The sequence below is a fragment of the Oratosquilla oratoria genome, chromosome 12 (genome assembly GCF_046742065.1).
Source record: "Oratosquilla oratoria isolate Oo_2021 chromosome 12, ASM4674206v1, whole genome shotgun sequence".
Taxonomy (NCBI): domain Eukaryota; kingdom Metazoa; phylum Arthropoda; class Malacostraca; order Stomatopoda; family Squillidae; genus Oratosquilla; species Oratosquilla oratoria.
Window position 1 is genome coordinate 21,260,701 of NC_134788.1, and position 16,781 is coordinate 21,277,481.

At 37.3% G+C, this 16,781-nt stretch overlaps 1 protein-coding gene across 5 annotated transcripts; it reads left to right on the forward strand.

Moving 5' to 3' along the window:
* Nucleotides 1–620: 620 nt before the first annotated feature.
* Nucleotides 621–16,574, forward strand: LOC143030591 (uncharacterized). 5 transcript variants are annotated; one of them, XM_076193754.1, is made up of 5 exons: nucleotides 621–700; nucleotides 13,128–14,754; nucleotides 14,904–15,153; nucleotides 15,634–15,812; nucleotides 16,173–16,318. In XM_076193754.1, exon 2 carries the CDS (start codon nucleotides 13,228–13,230, stop codon nucleotides 14,371–14,373), a length of 1,146 nt encoding a protein of 381 aa, XP_076049869.1. In that variant the 5' UTR covers nucleotides 621–700; nucleotides 13,128–13,227; the 3' UTR covers nucleotides 14,374–14,754; nucleotides 14,904–15,153; nucleotides 15,634–15,812; nucleotides 16,173–16,318. The 5 variants fall into 5 exon arrangements, 4 of the variants coding, with proteins under 4 accessions (XP_076049869.1, XP_076049868.1, XP_076049870.1 ...); XM_076193753.1 differs by having other exon boundaries at nucleotides 15,025–15,153; XM_076193755.1 differs by having other exon boundaries at nucleotides 13,128–14,749; nucleotides 15,025–15,153.
* Nucleotides 16,575–16,781: the final 207 nt, after the last annotated feature.

Consider the following 16,781-nt stretch of genomic DNA (forward strand, 5'->3'; position numbering starts at 1 on the left):
AGAATCCGCATCTTCCACGGCACATACACTTGGAACGAAAGAATTGGAAACAGCAGCAGCAAGAGCAATTTGCCAAACACATTATACACAGTAGTAATGAAGTTGAAAGGAAGATCAAAATAGGTAAAAATCGCTCAGAATTGATCAAAATCGGAATTTTATGCATGTACATTTCACAATTACAAAGTTGAAAAGATAATACGATATTCATTAACACCTGAAAACAAGTATGATCTTATTTCATCTTTGCGCCAAGAAATACCTTATTTCAGTTGTGAATATTAGATTTTTATTCTTATTATTGCAGTAATATTTGGTTTTCTGGACTGATTAATTTATATTAGTATTATTTCATAAGTGAGTTTATGAGACTGAATTTTAGATTTGATAGATTTTTTGTTTTGGTTAATTCTTTATCAAGTTTGTTCCATGTCTTGACGCCTAAGATTGGTAAACACTGTCCTTTTTTGTTTCTCTTGTTTTCCATATCTAACATTATTTTTTGCTTTCCCGAAGAAGAATTTCCCTGCCGTCAATTCATCATTGGCACTATCTACTTACGCATTCCATTATTCTTTTCTTGGCATTGTTTATTTACATATGACGTCATGGACAGCGAAGCACTCTCTCATCTATTTGAGTAGCATGTTTTCGTGGCTGTCTTTTGTACAGGCCAAGCAAGTGTGCCTTTGTTGAGTTCGTAAGTGAAATCATGTAATGGTGAAGTAGCTTAGTGAATGCGTTGTGTGTATACTTTAGGATTTTGCTACGCTTCACTTACCGTTTGGTAGTTTAATTGGCATTCTGAACGGGTAAATGTGCGGGTATTCATGAAGATGGTTGCCAGTCTGGCACCAGCAATTACCCATATAGTCGGTTAGCTCATATCATTCTGTTTGTTTTTAACCCCAGATACAAGTACTGCAAACTAATAGTACTTTCAATAGCTATTTAAGAAATTGATTTAAGTGGACATCTTTATAGTTACAAAGTCCAAGGGGATAGGTTAGGTCAGGTCATGTCCCACTGCTGAAATTCTTAACTCTATCTCTTATCATTAAATATTTTAAAACACATATGTAAGTATTACAAAATGATAGTAATGTTGGTAGCGTTTTTTAGAAAATTGAGACTGGCAAATATTTTGGTATATTATAGATATTCACTAGTCTCACAGCTGCAAACTTTAACTCAATTTTTGGCTAGCTCTTATCATTGTGAGTATTGTGAGCTCCATATATAACTACCTCAAATTAATATTAACATTGGTAGCAATTAAAAGGAAAGTTAGACTGGCAAGTATCATAATTTTTATCAATGTGTGTAACTTATTTGCTTATGTTGTTCTTATATTCTTATTAGTGTATGGGTCTCCATTCAGTCTTCCTTAGTAGTAAAATAAAAAAATTATAAAGTTCACTTAGAATTCAGTGTGCACTGATTATGATATTCTTGTGAGTAGAGATTCTCTCGATATTCACTCCACACATCCACGTCATATCAATTAGGAGCCATTGCATTGTTATATGAGTAGTTATACCTTCCCTTATATAGTCTTACATAGATAATGGATGTAGGTCATGTGACCTATATGCCCAGATCACTTTCAGCTTGAGTAGGTCAGTCCTCCGTGTCCTCCCACAATTGACCTCGACCATGTGTGTCCAGTAGTGTAAGACTTTCACTAAAATTAAATCTAGTCCCCTGATTGGCCAATCTAAGGTCTTCTCTTTTTCCACATCAGGGGGGATGGAGAAGGGGTGTCACCAATTAAGTTAAGAGGTTTTGCCTTGGATGTACTGTGTCTTGCTGCATTGCTTCAGACCAAGAACAGTGGGAGGGATACAAGGATGACCCATCTTCCATAATGAGCTAAGATGTGAGGGAGGAAAAGATGGTGGATGGGGGTGAAATGGCTGGGAGTGGGTGTGAGCCTTGTGACTTGGCTACCTCCTTTATGAGGGGAAAAAAGACCTTGGTGTGTGTGTGTATATATATATATATATGTGTGTGTGTGTGTGTATTTGCCTAGTTGTATTTTATGGGAAAAGAGCTATGCTTATAGTGACCTGCATTTGTATCATTCAGCATCCAGTTTCAGCTTAAATTCTTGTATATTTTTTGCATTCACTGTTTCCTCATTCAATTTGTTCCTGATATCTATAATTCTGTATGGGAAGCTATTCTTTTTCGTATCTCTTCAGTAAATATCCTTTTTTTTTATCTTATCTTGTTTTTCTTTTATACCACATTAGTAAATCATCTGTATCAAGGACTTCCATCCCTTTCATATTTCTGTAGATGGTTAGTAGATCTCCTCTTTCTCTTCTTTGTTCTAGGGTTGGTAGTTCGAATTTGCCCAATCTCTGTTCATATGTCAATTTGGAGAGCATTGGTGCAATCTTTGTTGTTGCTCTTTCAATTCTTTCTTATTTCTTTCTGTTCTTTTTAGTACTGGATGTCCATAGTGTTGCAGCATACTCCAATCTTGGTCTTATCAATGTAACTAATATTTTCTTTACCATTTCTTCACCCAGGTAGTCAAAGCCCAATTTCATTGATCTTAGTAAATTGAAAGTTTCTCCGACTATTTTGTCGATATTTGTCTGGTGCCATGTCATTGCTGATAGTTACTCTTAGGCCTTATTCCAAGTTCACTTTTTTAACTTCCTTTGTACCAATTTCATATTGTCCTGATATTCTATTTTTGCTTTTTCCAAATTCCATTATACTACATTTCTTGATGTGGAAATTCACTTCACACTTTTGACTCCTTTCCCAAATTTTATCCAGGTCTTTCTGTAGTGATTCACAGTCTTCGTCTCCACTTACTCTCTTTAGTTGTGTCTTATCATCTGCAAAGAAGCTCATATAACATTCCACACCTTCACCCATGTCATTTATATATATGGCAAACATTATCGGAACTAATACATAACCTTGTGGGACTCCACTTATCTCTTCCCAGGTCGAGTTCTTGTCTCTAAGAACCACCCTAATTTTTCTCCCATTCAAGAAATCTTTCATCCATTCCAATAACTTTCCATGTTATTGGAATGTGTGTGTGTGTGTGCAAATGAATCACAAAACTGGCACGTGAGCCAATAATATGCTGGTTACTAGGAAAGAAAAGTAAACAAAATACCCAAATGCATTTGTGTAATTCATGTAATCAGGGGAGATGTGGAAGTGGCACAAAGTCATTTGTACCACTTCTGTATATCTCCTGAAGCTGTGAATTACACAAAAGCACTTTGGACTTTTGTATTTCCTAGTCCTTAGTGGTAACTATCACACACACGCACACGCCTTCATGCAGTAAACACCTCCGTCATTGTCGTCGTGGTCGCGGGACCATTTTCCTTTTCTTTGATCACCTTGATCACTGTCTCCTTTGCATTCTCTTTTACATGCTGCTGCTGTTCTATTTCTTTGAATGAGAGTTTTTGACTTTCGTGTTCCTTTTTCCACTGATTTTTTTTATTTCGTTTAGACCAGTCTCTTTGATTGATTCTTCCATTTTTTCAGTTACTGCTCTCAATTGTTCATCATTTGTATTTCTAACTTCATTTTCCTTTCTTTCACTTTCTCTTTTTATCACACTTAGTTCATTTTTTAGTTCCTTTAATTCCCTTAGTATTACCTGTTCGTTGTACGTAGGTTGGTTACTTCTAGTTGCAAAGCTTTGTAGTCTAATCTTAAATCAATCACTTCATCTGCTAAGTTGTTAATTTCTCTGTTTTGTATTCCTCTGCTAATCCTAAAATCTCTCTCAGTGTCCATGGTTTTCTCCAGTGTTTCCCCTTGCCTCCTAAACCCCAAGAAATACTTATCACTTATGTACCTGCTGGTCGTTTTCGGAGTATCGTTTAGACAATTTTTTTTATTTATTCTTTATTTATTTATCTATTCATTTTATTTTATTTATTTATTTATCTTTTTTTATATTACTCCCCACGGGGACTCAATCCTGGATTCCTCCAGTCCTCTCTTTGTTGGTTCGTTGATTATTCTTCCTTCTTCTTTATTGCTTTTCATATTGTATCAAACTATTTGCCCAAGAACTGGATCGAATACAAACCCTGCCGGTCCCACAAAAACATGTTGTTTCTCTGCAATAACAACAAGGTGTGTGTATGTATTTACCTAGTTGTATTATACAGGAAGATAGCAATGCTCATGGTGACCCATCTTTGTATCTTTCAGCATCAAGTTTATTCTTAACATCGTGAATAGTATTTGCACACACTGTTTTTTCATCTAAGTTATTCCATATACCCAGCATTCTGTACGGGAAGCTATTCATTTTCCTATCTCTTCTATAGTTGTCCTTTTTGAGTTTCTTTTATTGACCTCTTGTTTTTCCATTGTCATTTTTTAGTAAATCTTTTCTGTCAGGGATTTACATTCCTTTCATGATTCTATATATAGTCAGTAGATCACCTCTTTCTCTTCTTTGCTCTAGTGTTGGTAGTTCTAGTTTCAATAGTCTTTATTCATATGTTAATTTGGAAAGAGCTGGTGCCAACTTTGTTGTTGCTCTCTGTATTCTTTCTAGTTTCCTTATATTCTTTTTAGTACTGGGTGTCCATGGTGTCGCTGCATATTCCAGTTTTGGTCTAATCAATGTGACTAATATTTTTTTTTATAATTTCTTCATCCAAGTATTCAAATGCCACTTTCATTAACCTTAGTAGGTTGTATGTTTCACCTACTATTTTGTTTATATGTCTGTCTGGTGTCATGTCATTGATGAATATCACTTCAAGGTCCCTTTCTGAGTACACTTTTTTTATTTCATTTTCACCAATTTTGTAATTTTTTTTAAAATTCTGTTTTTGCTTCTACCAAACTCCATTATGCTACACTTCTTGATATTAAAGTTCACCTCCCACTTTTGAGTCCATTTCCAGATTGTGTCTTGGTCTGATTGTAATGAGTCACAGTCCTCATTTGTTTATACTTGTGTGTGTGTGTGTGTGTGTGTCTGCATACTGTATACAGATAATAGAATGGAGTATAATGTAAAAAGTTTACTTACATAACACGTAATGGAATCAGAAAGATACATAACTTGATTAATGTTGATTAAGATTGATTATTTATGCAGTACAATAAATCACTTGATGAAGATGCAATGTACTGCACAACAAAGCAGAGCATTTACAGTTTCTTCAGGAAACCTATTTTTGCTGAGTACAGCTTATTTACATCATGATAGGTATTAGTTGTTCCCTAGAGTGTCAAACCAAGCGGTCCCATCTCCCTGAGGAACACTACGGCTGGAACAGGGTTTTCCCACAAATCCTTTATGGTGTATTTTGTGTTGTTGGTATTCATGATTGTGTACAGTGTAGTCTTTCATAATGTGTTGTCTAGTATGGGGTGAAGTGTTACATCCTGGACAATTATCTGTAATGCTGTCATGAAGCCTCTTGTGGTAAATTAGAAGGGATGGATGGTGTCTGCACTGCAGTCTGGCCTGGTGGACTCTGTCCTCTTGTGGGGAGAAAGGGTTTGGAGGGATGGGTATTAAAGGGTGTAGCAACAAATTCTGGTAATGAATTGCTGCATACCAGATTTTGTTGTTGAAAATGTGTCTATTGATTTACTATCCTTAGTATGGGTTCTTGATTGGGAATCTGTGTGAATATGGACTTCTGCAATATAGGCTTGTGTTTTGGGAGCCTGTGATGTTGCTAAGGGTTTTGCTGATGGTATAGAAGAGGATTTTGTTGAAGGTGCAATGGAATGCATTGCTAAAGATGAGGTGGAGGGATTTGTTGATGATACAGTGAATTTTACAAAATAGAGAACTTGTTAAGGACTGTAACAGCCAAAGCAGGATTCTCATAGGAGTGGGGGATGGTGGGGGGGGGGGGCAATTGGTGGTTGAGAAAGGCGGGAAGGTGCCCCAACTCTATTTGATGGAGTGGAAGGAGAAGGCATATGGCTTTGCCTCACCATCCATCTGTCTAAAATGAAGTACTTGCTTGGCACTACCAAGACTAGCCAGTTGAAGAATGTCTTGTTCAAGACGGTACTCTTTGCATTGTTGAGAATGTATTAAGTGAGCTTTTCTGATATGAAAACAATGAAGTTCTGATTCACAATCAAGAGTAGGGTGTGAGTCAAGGACAGAGCAATGACCACATCAGAGACCATTTGTACATTTCTTTCTTCCATGGTGAAACTCATAACACTGGTAACACTGTAAAAGACAGTTGATGAAAGCTTCTATTGGGAGAGAAAGAGGACCACTATTGTCTAACTCAGGGAGATATCAACCATAAAATATGAGCATGCTACTATTTTCTCTTGTTTCTGTCACTTTGTGAACATTGTCAGGGCATAATTGATATTTCTGAGAATTTGTGTAGGTCTTGGTTGTAGATATGTGCTTTGCAGTAATTGAATGTTGAGTGTGTTGTGATGGATTTGAAAATTCCATCTAAAGGGCAAGTTAGAGGGAGGAGCATCATGACCAGTGTTAAGTCCTTACCTCAGATAATCTTTACCATGTTTTCTAGGTTATTTGTAAGGAACACTCCAGTCTCTCTAGATGCATAGCAGCATGGATAAAATTACCTCTATTTTCCAAATAGTATGTCAAAAATCAGTGAAATGTAGGGGTGTGGTCTTTGGTAGTGTGTTCCTCAGCATCATGGAAGAGTTTGGGACAGTAATTATTCTTGCTCTCAACTATATTGCTTGATGAAATGATCTTGGCAATTAGGCTGTCATCTTCAAGGTAAGAAATGCTAAAATGGGACCAAAACCCATATAATATCCAACTTTATATTGATTAATGTTAATAGGAAGGGACACCTTCTAAACTAAGATAATAATGATATCAAATAAAAGTTCCAGGAAGGGGACATTCCTAAAAAAATAAAGGCAAAAGAGGGTCCGGGAGTTTTCCAACCAGTACCCTAATGTTTGGGTCTTTTAATGTGCATGGATGTGGTACAGGTGAGAGTAAAAGCCAAAAAAAGGATGAGATAGGCAGCATGTTTGTGAGAAAAAAGATGGATGTGTTGGCATTAAGTAAAAGTTGAAAGGGAGGGGCAAATTTGAGTTTTGGATTGTAGTTGGGAGGATCTCAGGAGTAAAGAGAGGACAAGGGAGAGAAGGGGTGGCTATACTAGTAAGTGAAGAGATAGGTAATTGTGTGATGGAGTGAAAGGAGGTTTCTTTAAGGTTAATGTGGATGAAGGTGAAACTGGGAAGGGAAATGTAGGTTTTTGTAAGTGAGAAGAGTGTAGAGGAAAGGGAGGCTTTTTGGATAAATTTAAATGACTGCATAGAGGATTTGGGGAGAAATGTCAATGTAGTGATATTGGAAGACCTTAATGTTAGGGTAGGAAATGAACCAATAGACAGAATGGTTGGAAAGTGTGGAGTTCCAGGAAAAAATTGTAGTGGAGAGTTAATGGTGGAGATTTGTCTAGAAAGACAATTGATGATAGCAAATACAGTGTTTAGGAAGAAAGTCAAGCATAAGTACACATGGGAGAGGGTGGTGGATGGAAGGGTGGTAGATAGAGCGTTAGTGAACGATACTGTGCAGTGGTAACCAGGAGAATAGTAGAAAGAGTTAAGGATGTACATGTTCTAAGAGGAGAGAGTGGTGGAATATCAGATAATTTTTTGGTTGAAGGTAGTTGAGAGTGGAGGATAGATGGAGAAAGAGGGAAAGGACAGAAGGTAGGTAGGTGCTTATAGTGAACTGCTTAAATGAGAAAGAAAAGGAGGAGTACAAAAAGCCAAGAGAGGGGTGGGAAGGAGTGAAGGATAGAATAGAACTAGGAGTGGAGGAGGAATGGGGATGGTTCAAGAAGGGAATCACAAAGTGTGCAAAGATGGCGTGTGGGACAAGGAGGACAGGAGGAAATAGAAGGAAGGGTACTGAGTGGTGGGATGAGGAAACAAAGTAGTTTGTAGAAGAGAAGAATTGAGCATTCACAGATTGGTTACAAAATAGGACAAGAGAAGCATATGAGAGGTACAAAGAAAAGAGAAGAGAAGTAGAGCATAAAGAATACAAAGGAGAGCAGATGTGAAATGGGGTAAGAATATGACAGAAAATTTTGAAAGTAAAAAAAAAACATGTCTCAGAAAGAAATTAAGAGAGGAAGAGAAGGCAAATCAAGTAGAGAAGAAAAGATAAAAGTTGCTGATGGAGAGGTGATAATGGAAGACAGCAGTAAGAGGAAGATGGGCAGAGTATTTTAGGGAGTTCCTAAATGTGAAGGAGAATAGGAAGGAAAAGGTAATTGCACTGGGAAGCATTAAGAAAATGATGGTGAGGTTAATTGATGTTTGTTTAAGAGAGGGTAGAATGCTGGAGGACTGAAGTGCTTATATAATTCCACTTGACAAGGGAAAAGGGACAAGTGTGAGTGTAGTAGTTTTAGAGGAATCAGTTTGTTAAGTGTAGTTGGGAAAGCTTATGGGAGTCTTGATTGAGAGGATAAGGAGAGGAACTGAGGGTTTAGGACAGGTAAGGGTTGCATTGATCACATTTTTTGTGGGAAGACATATATGTAAGAAAGTTTTAGGAAAAGGTAAGGATGTTTTTTGGGCCTCTATGGATTTGGAAAAGGCTTATGACAAGGTAGACAGGAAGGCACTGCAGGAGGTATTGGAGATATATGGGATAGGAGGAAAGCTGTTAAGGGACTGTAGGGCGCGAAAACACGAAAAATTCTGGAAAATTAACGAATTTTAAACATTTCAAAAGATTCTCTATGATGGTGGTAACACTTTGGCCAAATATTACAGCTCAATTCCGTTTCTTTTCTTATATATAGAATAAAATAGTTAAATTTTTGGCAACCTCTGGCAACCCCATTGCATGAAAAAACATTCTGTATATTGAAATAAAGTCAAAATTTTGATACCCAGTTCTGTTTTGTTTACTATAATTAATATATATGGAGATATCTGGCAACTTGCCCAACACTAATCGTCAATCACCACAAGGATCTCAGTATCTCTTCAAAGCTAAAGGAGAAAGGATGTCGCCCTATCGCGTATCTGTTAGCCTACCAGTCATGCATGCGATCGTATTATCTTTTATTCTACCAACAGGTATTCAAAAGATTCTCTATGATGGTTGTAACACTTCGACCAAATATTACAGCTCAATTCCGCTTCTGTTCTTATATATAGAATGAAATAGATAAATTATTGGTGACATCTGGCAACCCCATTGCATGAAAAAACATTCTGTATATTGAAATAAAGTCAAATTTTCGATAGCCAGTTCTGTTTTGTTTAAAGTTTTAAACGGAAACGTAAAAAAATAGACAATGTCATGAGTGAGTATGTGGCCGGAGGATTTTAAATGCCGGTGCGCTCCTTTAAACTTTAAATGCCTCTCCTGAAAAGTTTATGTTTTTTATATTTAAATAGCCAATCTCTGTTTCTTTTTGTCCGATTTCATTCATTCTTTCGAATTTGTAAAGAGAAAGAGTAATTCTTTAATTTGATTAGAAAAAAATAAAGGAAACTGTAACTTAATTTTTTTTTTTAATTTATCATAGCAGATTTTCACTGAAGTTTCTACTATTCAAAAAAAAAAAAAAAAAAAAAAAAAATCATAAAAAAAATAAATAAAAGAGAGTAGGAAAAAATCTAATTTAATGAAGTTGTTCCCAAGACTCTAATCTTTTATTTCCTACATAGTAGGCTGATTACCTATGCCTATGGATACTTCAATGATTACAGATACTATCATAAAAAAAAGAAAGAAAAAATTAACTACACGTAATATATACATGTTACTAAAACAATTTAGTATGCAATGATGCTCTTTCCGATAGAGTAAGTATACATAAGTTCACCAAAGAAATTGAACAACTTTTATGACACGTTCACCTATAAGCACTTCCCACAGTCCCTTAAGAACAGTCAAGAGTTTTTATGAGAGAAGTAGAGCTTGTGTTAAAATCAGAAATGGAAAGAGTGAGTAGTTTTAGATAAAGGTGGGATTTCACCAGGGATGTGTTATGTTGCCTTGGCTGTTTAATGTATAAATGAATGGGGTGGTGTGAGAGGTAAATGCAAGGGTAATGGATCTGGGATTGGAGATGGTTAAAGAAAATGGAGAAAAGTAGGAGATAAGCCAGTTGTTATTTGCTGATGACACTGCACTTTTGGCAGCATCAGAGGAGGGATTGAGGGAGTTAGTGACGAAGTTTGGGAAGGATTGCAAAAAAAGCAGTTGAAGATAAATGTGTGTAAAAGTAAGGTGATAAGATGTACAAAGGAGAAAGTGGCAGCAGACTGGAAGTGAGTATTAAAGAAGAGAGACTGGAGGAAGTGGATAGTTTTAGATACTTGGGTGTGAATATGGCAGGAAAGGGAGGAGTGGAGGTGGAGGTAGAATGTAGATTGAGAGAAGCAATTAGATATCTTGGATTAAAAAGTGTAATGAGAAATAGACATGTAGGAATGGATGCTAAGAGGAGATTGTATGAAGGAGTGATTGTGCTGACAGCACTTTATGGGGCAGAAACATGGAATATAAGAGAGGAATATGAATGTATTTGAGATGAGGTGCCTGAGAAATATGATAGGGGTTACTAGGCTGGATAGAGTGAGAAATGAGGAGGTGAGGAGAACAGAGGTGGAAAAGGTTTGGGAGATAGGGTTGATGAAAGAGTATTGGGATGGTTTGGACAAATGGAAAGAATGAATGAAGAAAGATTAGTAAAAGAGGCATGGAAGGTAGAGGTAGAAGGAGTGAATGTAAAGGGGTGATCAAGGATGAGATGGATGGATGGGGTAACAGGGGTATTGGGAAAGAGGGGAATGTCTGTTGAAGAAGAATGGGAGAAGACAGAAGATAGGGGTGAATGGAGAATGGTTATGTATGGATGATGATGTGATGCATGAAAGGGAGTGGGTGGAGGATGGTGGTGAGGGAATATGCGTGAAAAATAAACTGACACATCCTGAAGGGATTTCTAAACCATCTTCTCCATTTCTGCATGAGGGAACAGAGGAGGGTCACTGATTTAATGAAGTGGCCTTGCTGTGGATGTCCTGTGTCATCCAGGAGGAGCCAAGATAAGAGGGAAGGAGGATGGTGGATGGGAGTGGAGTATGTGGGGATGGACTGGGTGGGAGTGGATTTTATGCCTTTGTTTTCTGGCTATCTTCCTTGTGAAGGGGAAAAAGCCTTTGGTATATGCATGAATGTATTATCATACAAGTGTCACAATTGATAAGGGAGTCACAGGCTTCCGGGAAGATGACTGGGTTTGTGTATGTAATGCCTCTATGTTTAAATGACCTGTAGGTTGAACATGTCATAGGACTAATTCTCACATTATACATTGTCTTGTTGCTATTTTCACATTTACTGGCATTGCACCTCTGGTAACAGTTCCTTCCTGATTACATAATGATTTTTGAAGTTGTTTTAGTATGTATATGCAATATTTTTTTTCATAGACAAAGAGGTATTTTACTTAATGTGACCAAGAAAAAATATGGAAATTTCCTCTACAATTTCATTTATATCATTCAGAAATAATAACACAAGTACACCACTTACCAGTGTATCTGAAAGGATGTGACATGCATCACTTATTTGGGTCAGATGAGATAAACTGAATAAACCTTCCTAGAGTTAGTCGTATTTAGATTTTGGTCTTGTGAGCCCAGACGTGGAATGTTGTGGAATTATGTTGAAATATGATTGCTATGGCCTTCTGGGCTGTTTCCCACTTCCAATTCTCATGACATGATGAAAAAGCCTGAGCTAAATTTTAGTCATTCTGGTTGTATTTGCCCAGTTGTATTATACGGGAAGGGAGCTATGCTCGTGGTGACCTGTCTTTGTATCTTTCAGCATAAATTTTCTATTTAAAATCTTGAATGATGTTTGCATGCACTTTTTCTTTGTCTAATTTGTTCCAGGTATCTATCACTCTGTGTGGGAAGCTTTTTTTTTTTTTTTCCAGATCTCTTCTGTAATTGTCTTTTTTGAGTTTCTCTTTGTGTCCTCTTGTTTTTCCATTGTCCCATCCATTTCAATAAATCATTCTTCTCTAAGATTTCCATTCCTTTCATAATTCTATAGATAGGTCTCCTCTTTCTCTTCTTTGTTCCAGAGTTGGTAATTCCAGTTTGGACAGTCTTTGTTCATATGTCATTTTGGAAAGAGTTGGTGCCAGTTTTGTTGTTCCTCTTTGTATTCTTTCTAATTTTTTTATATTCTTTTTGGTACTGGGTGTCCATAGTGTTGCTGTGTACTCAAGTTTTGGTCTTATTAATGTAGTTGAAATATTTTTTGTATCCTTTCCTTGTCCAAATAGATAAATGCCACTTTTATTGACCTCAATAAGTTGTAGGTTTCTTTGACTATTTTGTTAATATGCTTGTCCGGTGTCATGTCTTTGCTGATCATCACTCCAAGGTCTTTTTCCGAGTTTACTTTTTTTTACCTCTTCTTCACCAATTTTATAATCTCTCAATATTCTGATTTTACTTTTTCTAAATTCCCTTAGACTACATTTCCTTGATATTGAATTTCACTTCCCACTTTTGAGTCCATTTCCAGATCTTGTCCAAGTCTTGTTGTAATGAGTTGCAATCCTCCTCTGTTTTTACTTTTGTATTTTTACATTGTCTGCAAAGAAACTCATATAACACTCTACTCCTTCATCCATGTCATTTATGTATATGGCAAATATGATTGAGGCCAGTATCCCTGCGGGACACCACTTCTCATTTCTTCCCAATTTGAGAATTTATATCTAATCATTACTCTCATTTACTACCAGTCAGGAAGTCTTTCATCTATTCCAATAATTTTCTTCTGATACCACCTATTGACTCTATTTTCCTTATTAGTTTCTTGTGTGTTTCTTGTGTGGTGGGGTGAATATGCATGTAGCTATTGGATGGTTTTCATCATATTTCTAATTTAAAAATTGAGGGCAATGTATAATAGCACCATAGCTGTTAGTATTTCTATTTTATGTTTCATTATGGTAAGTACAAAGGGACTTGAATATTAAATGGTTTGTGTACACAACACTCACAATCCTATTACAGTGTATTGCACAATTTCAAAGAGTTAGATGTCAATCTTATGATTACATATTTTCCAGGAAGAGGGTAACTATCGCAATTCCTTTGGAAGAGCTATCATAGAATCAACATGTGTCACGTGATGAAGATGATATGGTGTGACATCTATGGCACAGCTAGATGATGATTCATCTAAGGCATCAAATGATGACCCACACAGGAGAGAAGCCTTTCCAGTGTGACCTGTGCAATTTTCCTTTCTCAAGAAAGGGTGACCTCACAAAGCATTTGAGAACCCACACAGGAGAGAAGCCTTTCCAATGTGACCTGTGTGATTCTGCTTTTTCACTAAAGGGTGATCTCACAAGGCACATGAGGACCCACACAGGAGAGAAGCCTTTCCAATGTGACCTGTGTGATTTTGCTTTTTCACACAAGGGTGATCTCACAAAGCATATGAGAACCCACACAGGAGAGAAGCCTTTCCAGTGTGACCTGTGCAATTCTGCTTTCTCAGAAAAGGGTAATCTTGCAAAGCATATGAGGACCCACACAGGAGAGAAGCCTTTCCAATGTGACCTGTGTGATTCTGCTTTTTCACAAAAGGGTGATCTCACAAGGCACATGAGGACCCACACAGGAGAGAAGCCTTTCCGGTGTGACCTGTGCAATTCTGCTTTCTCAGAAAAGGGTAATCTCGCAAAGCATATGAGGACCCACACAGGAGAGAAGCCTTTCCAATGTGACCTGTGTGATTCTATTTTCTCAGGAAAGGGTTCTCTCACAAATCATATGAGGACCCACACAGGAGAGAAGCCTTTCCAATGTGACCTGTGTGATTCTGCTTTCTCAAGAAAGGATTCTCTTGCAAAGCACATGAGGACCCACACAGGAGAGAAGCCTTTCCAGTGTGACCTGTGCAATTCTGCTTTCTCACAAAAGGTTTCTCTCACAAACCATATGAGGACCCACACAGGAGAAAAGCCTTTCCAATGTGACCTATGTGATTCTGTTTTCTCAGAAAAGGGCTCTCTCACAAAGCATATGAGAACCCACACAGGAGAGAAGCCTTTCCAATGTGACCTGTGTGACTCTGCTTTTTCACAAAAGGGTGAGCTTACAAAGCACATGAGGACCCACACAGGAGAGAAGCCTTTCCAGTGTGTACTGTGCAATTTTGCTTTCTCAGAAAAGGGTAATCTCACAAAACATATGAGGACCCATACAGGAGAGAAGCCTTTCCAATGTGACCTGTGCAATGCAGCTTTCTCAAGAAAGAATTATCTCGCAAAGCATATGAGGAGCCACACAGGAGAGGTTTTGTAGTGTGACCTGTGTGACTCTGCTTTTTCACAAAAGGGTTATCCCACACAGCTTTTGAAGACAAACACAAGAGAGAAGCCTTTCCAATGTGACCTCTTTGATTCTGGTTTTTTGCATAAGACTTCTCTCTCAAGGTATATGAGGATGGACATTGGAGAGAGCCATTCCTGTGTGATTTGTATGATGAAAAGGTCTCACTTTACTGACAGCTTGGATTAAGCCAACAGAAAAACAGTTGCAAGTGATGCCTACACACTTAGAGTCCAGTGTGGCATTCCCTTGGTTTTGCCTGTTAGGTCTTTCAAGAGTGAATTAGTTTGCAGTCCATGCATATGAACAACTAGTCATTGATGACAGTATTCGCCTCATCTATTTAAAGGTCAAGTAAGAAGATTTTGGATTTCTTTATTTTTTGTTATTTCATGAATAAAAATAACTTAGAAATTAGAACACTAAAATCTACATTTCTAGCATTTTATAGTCTTGATCTTATCCAAATAGCATGATCTTAAAAGCACATTTTCCATTGCTAGGACAACTGATGATGTCAGAGTTGTTGTTTACATTCTTGGACATGGCCAGCGAGCAGCACAATAGGGATTTCACATTGAGTGAAGAAGTTTTATTAGATTTGGATTCCCTCTTGTGTTCCAGTGTGGGTACGGTACAAGGATACATGTACAAACCAACTTGGATATCCAAACAAGACTCAAGTAAAGAACATGTCGAGAGCAAGGAATCTTCAGAGGATGAACACCCAAAATGAGCAGGGAATAAGGACTGGTGAGTTTGTCGGAATGCATTACTGCATGCACGTTTTACATACATAAATGCACACCAACCACACACCAGACCAGACACATGATTTCTTTGGTTTGTCATCAAACATGTTGGATGAAGGTTTGAAGGCATGAAATGGTAGGCCTAATACATAGCAGGCATTGATGGGCCTGGCCCTATCTACTAGGCCCCAGCATGCCCATCAGCACTGGTTTTGATTTTATTTTGTTGGAAAAACATCCACACAACCACCAAGCACATGGATAGTTCATCTGTTCATGCAAGGAGGTTAGCATGGTTAGTCCTATGGCATTCATGCCATAGGCCTATGAACAAGCAGAAGAAATTGTTATTAAATTTTCTAACATTTGTTCAGCTTCTTTATTCCAGGTAACCTGTAGTTTGCAGAAAAAGTAGCTACCCCCCCTGCCCCCATTTCCCATTGCATAGCCTTGCTAAAATTCATGAATTTGACTATTTCAGGTGCAGCTGTGGACATTGTGTTATAGTGAAAGGGCAGAGAGAGCTTGTGTTGCTCTGATTCCAGTGCATCACCCAGCACCCAGGATTTTCATTGTCTACCTGAATCCATATGCTCTTGAATTGACAATGTAGAGAATCAATGACAATGTGCTGATTGGGAATGACCAACCTCTGCATAAGTGAGTAGTCCTGTACATGTGCATGCATTACAGTATTTCAGTTACATCCATACTGTCCATTGTTGAGTCACTTGCATATAAGTCCAGGTCTTTTGATTTGAATAGTATTGCTGAAATTGTTAAGTCAGCTTTATCATATCTGATTTCAAGATTAATTGCCAAAGTAAAGCATTCAGCAAACACAGGTTGTAGAAAGTGGAAATTTGTGTATTCCCCTGTATTCATCTTATACAAAACCATATTCATTCTTAAAATATTATGAAAAATAACATTATATATATTCAGCAGACTAAAAATGCATATTTTTATGAATTTACAGCAAAATGAATGATCATAGATTGGTGCTTTTATTTCTTTCAGGCTGTACATCTTGCCTATCATAATTTAGTGGAGTGGTGTAATTGCAACTGGGCAAAAGAACTTGCCTGCCCGGTCCAGTGTGTGCCAGACCAAATTAGGAAAAAATTGTCTGCACCAGATGGACATTACACTGGATTTGAATACCTTTCAGCTATGACTTTGGTTCAGATTCTTGGAATTATATTCGGAATACTGTTTGTCTTTAGTATATGAAAAAAATTCCCTGTTGGATGATTAAACCTGGACCTTTGTTTCTGGATGATGTCAGACTTCTCTTGTTTTTCATACTTGAACAGACTGGTTCAGGAACTTTCATAGCGGACTGAAGTTTGGCATCTCTTGCAAGTTTGTATGACCGATATTCACAATGCAACCTCAGTAATTCACCAAGTAAAATTTGTATATATTCTGTAAATAAAAAATGAAGATTTATGTTTTATACATTTCATTTAGTTTGTCATATTATCAGAACAATGTCAAATTTTTAGGTATTTTGAATTTATCACATTGCTTCAGTAGGAAGTCCTATGCAGTTTCACAGTTTGGATGCAATATGGAGCAAAGTAATACTTCATACACTCACCATATGTTAGATCAACCTTCTCCTTC

Coding starts and splice junctions, on each gene's coding strand:
- LOC143030591 (XM_076193754.1), top strand. CDS start 13,228: ATGATGATTCATCTAAGGCATCAAATGATGACCCACACAGGAGAGAAG.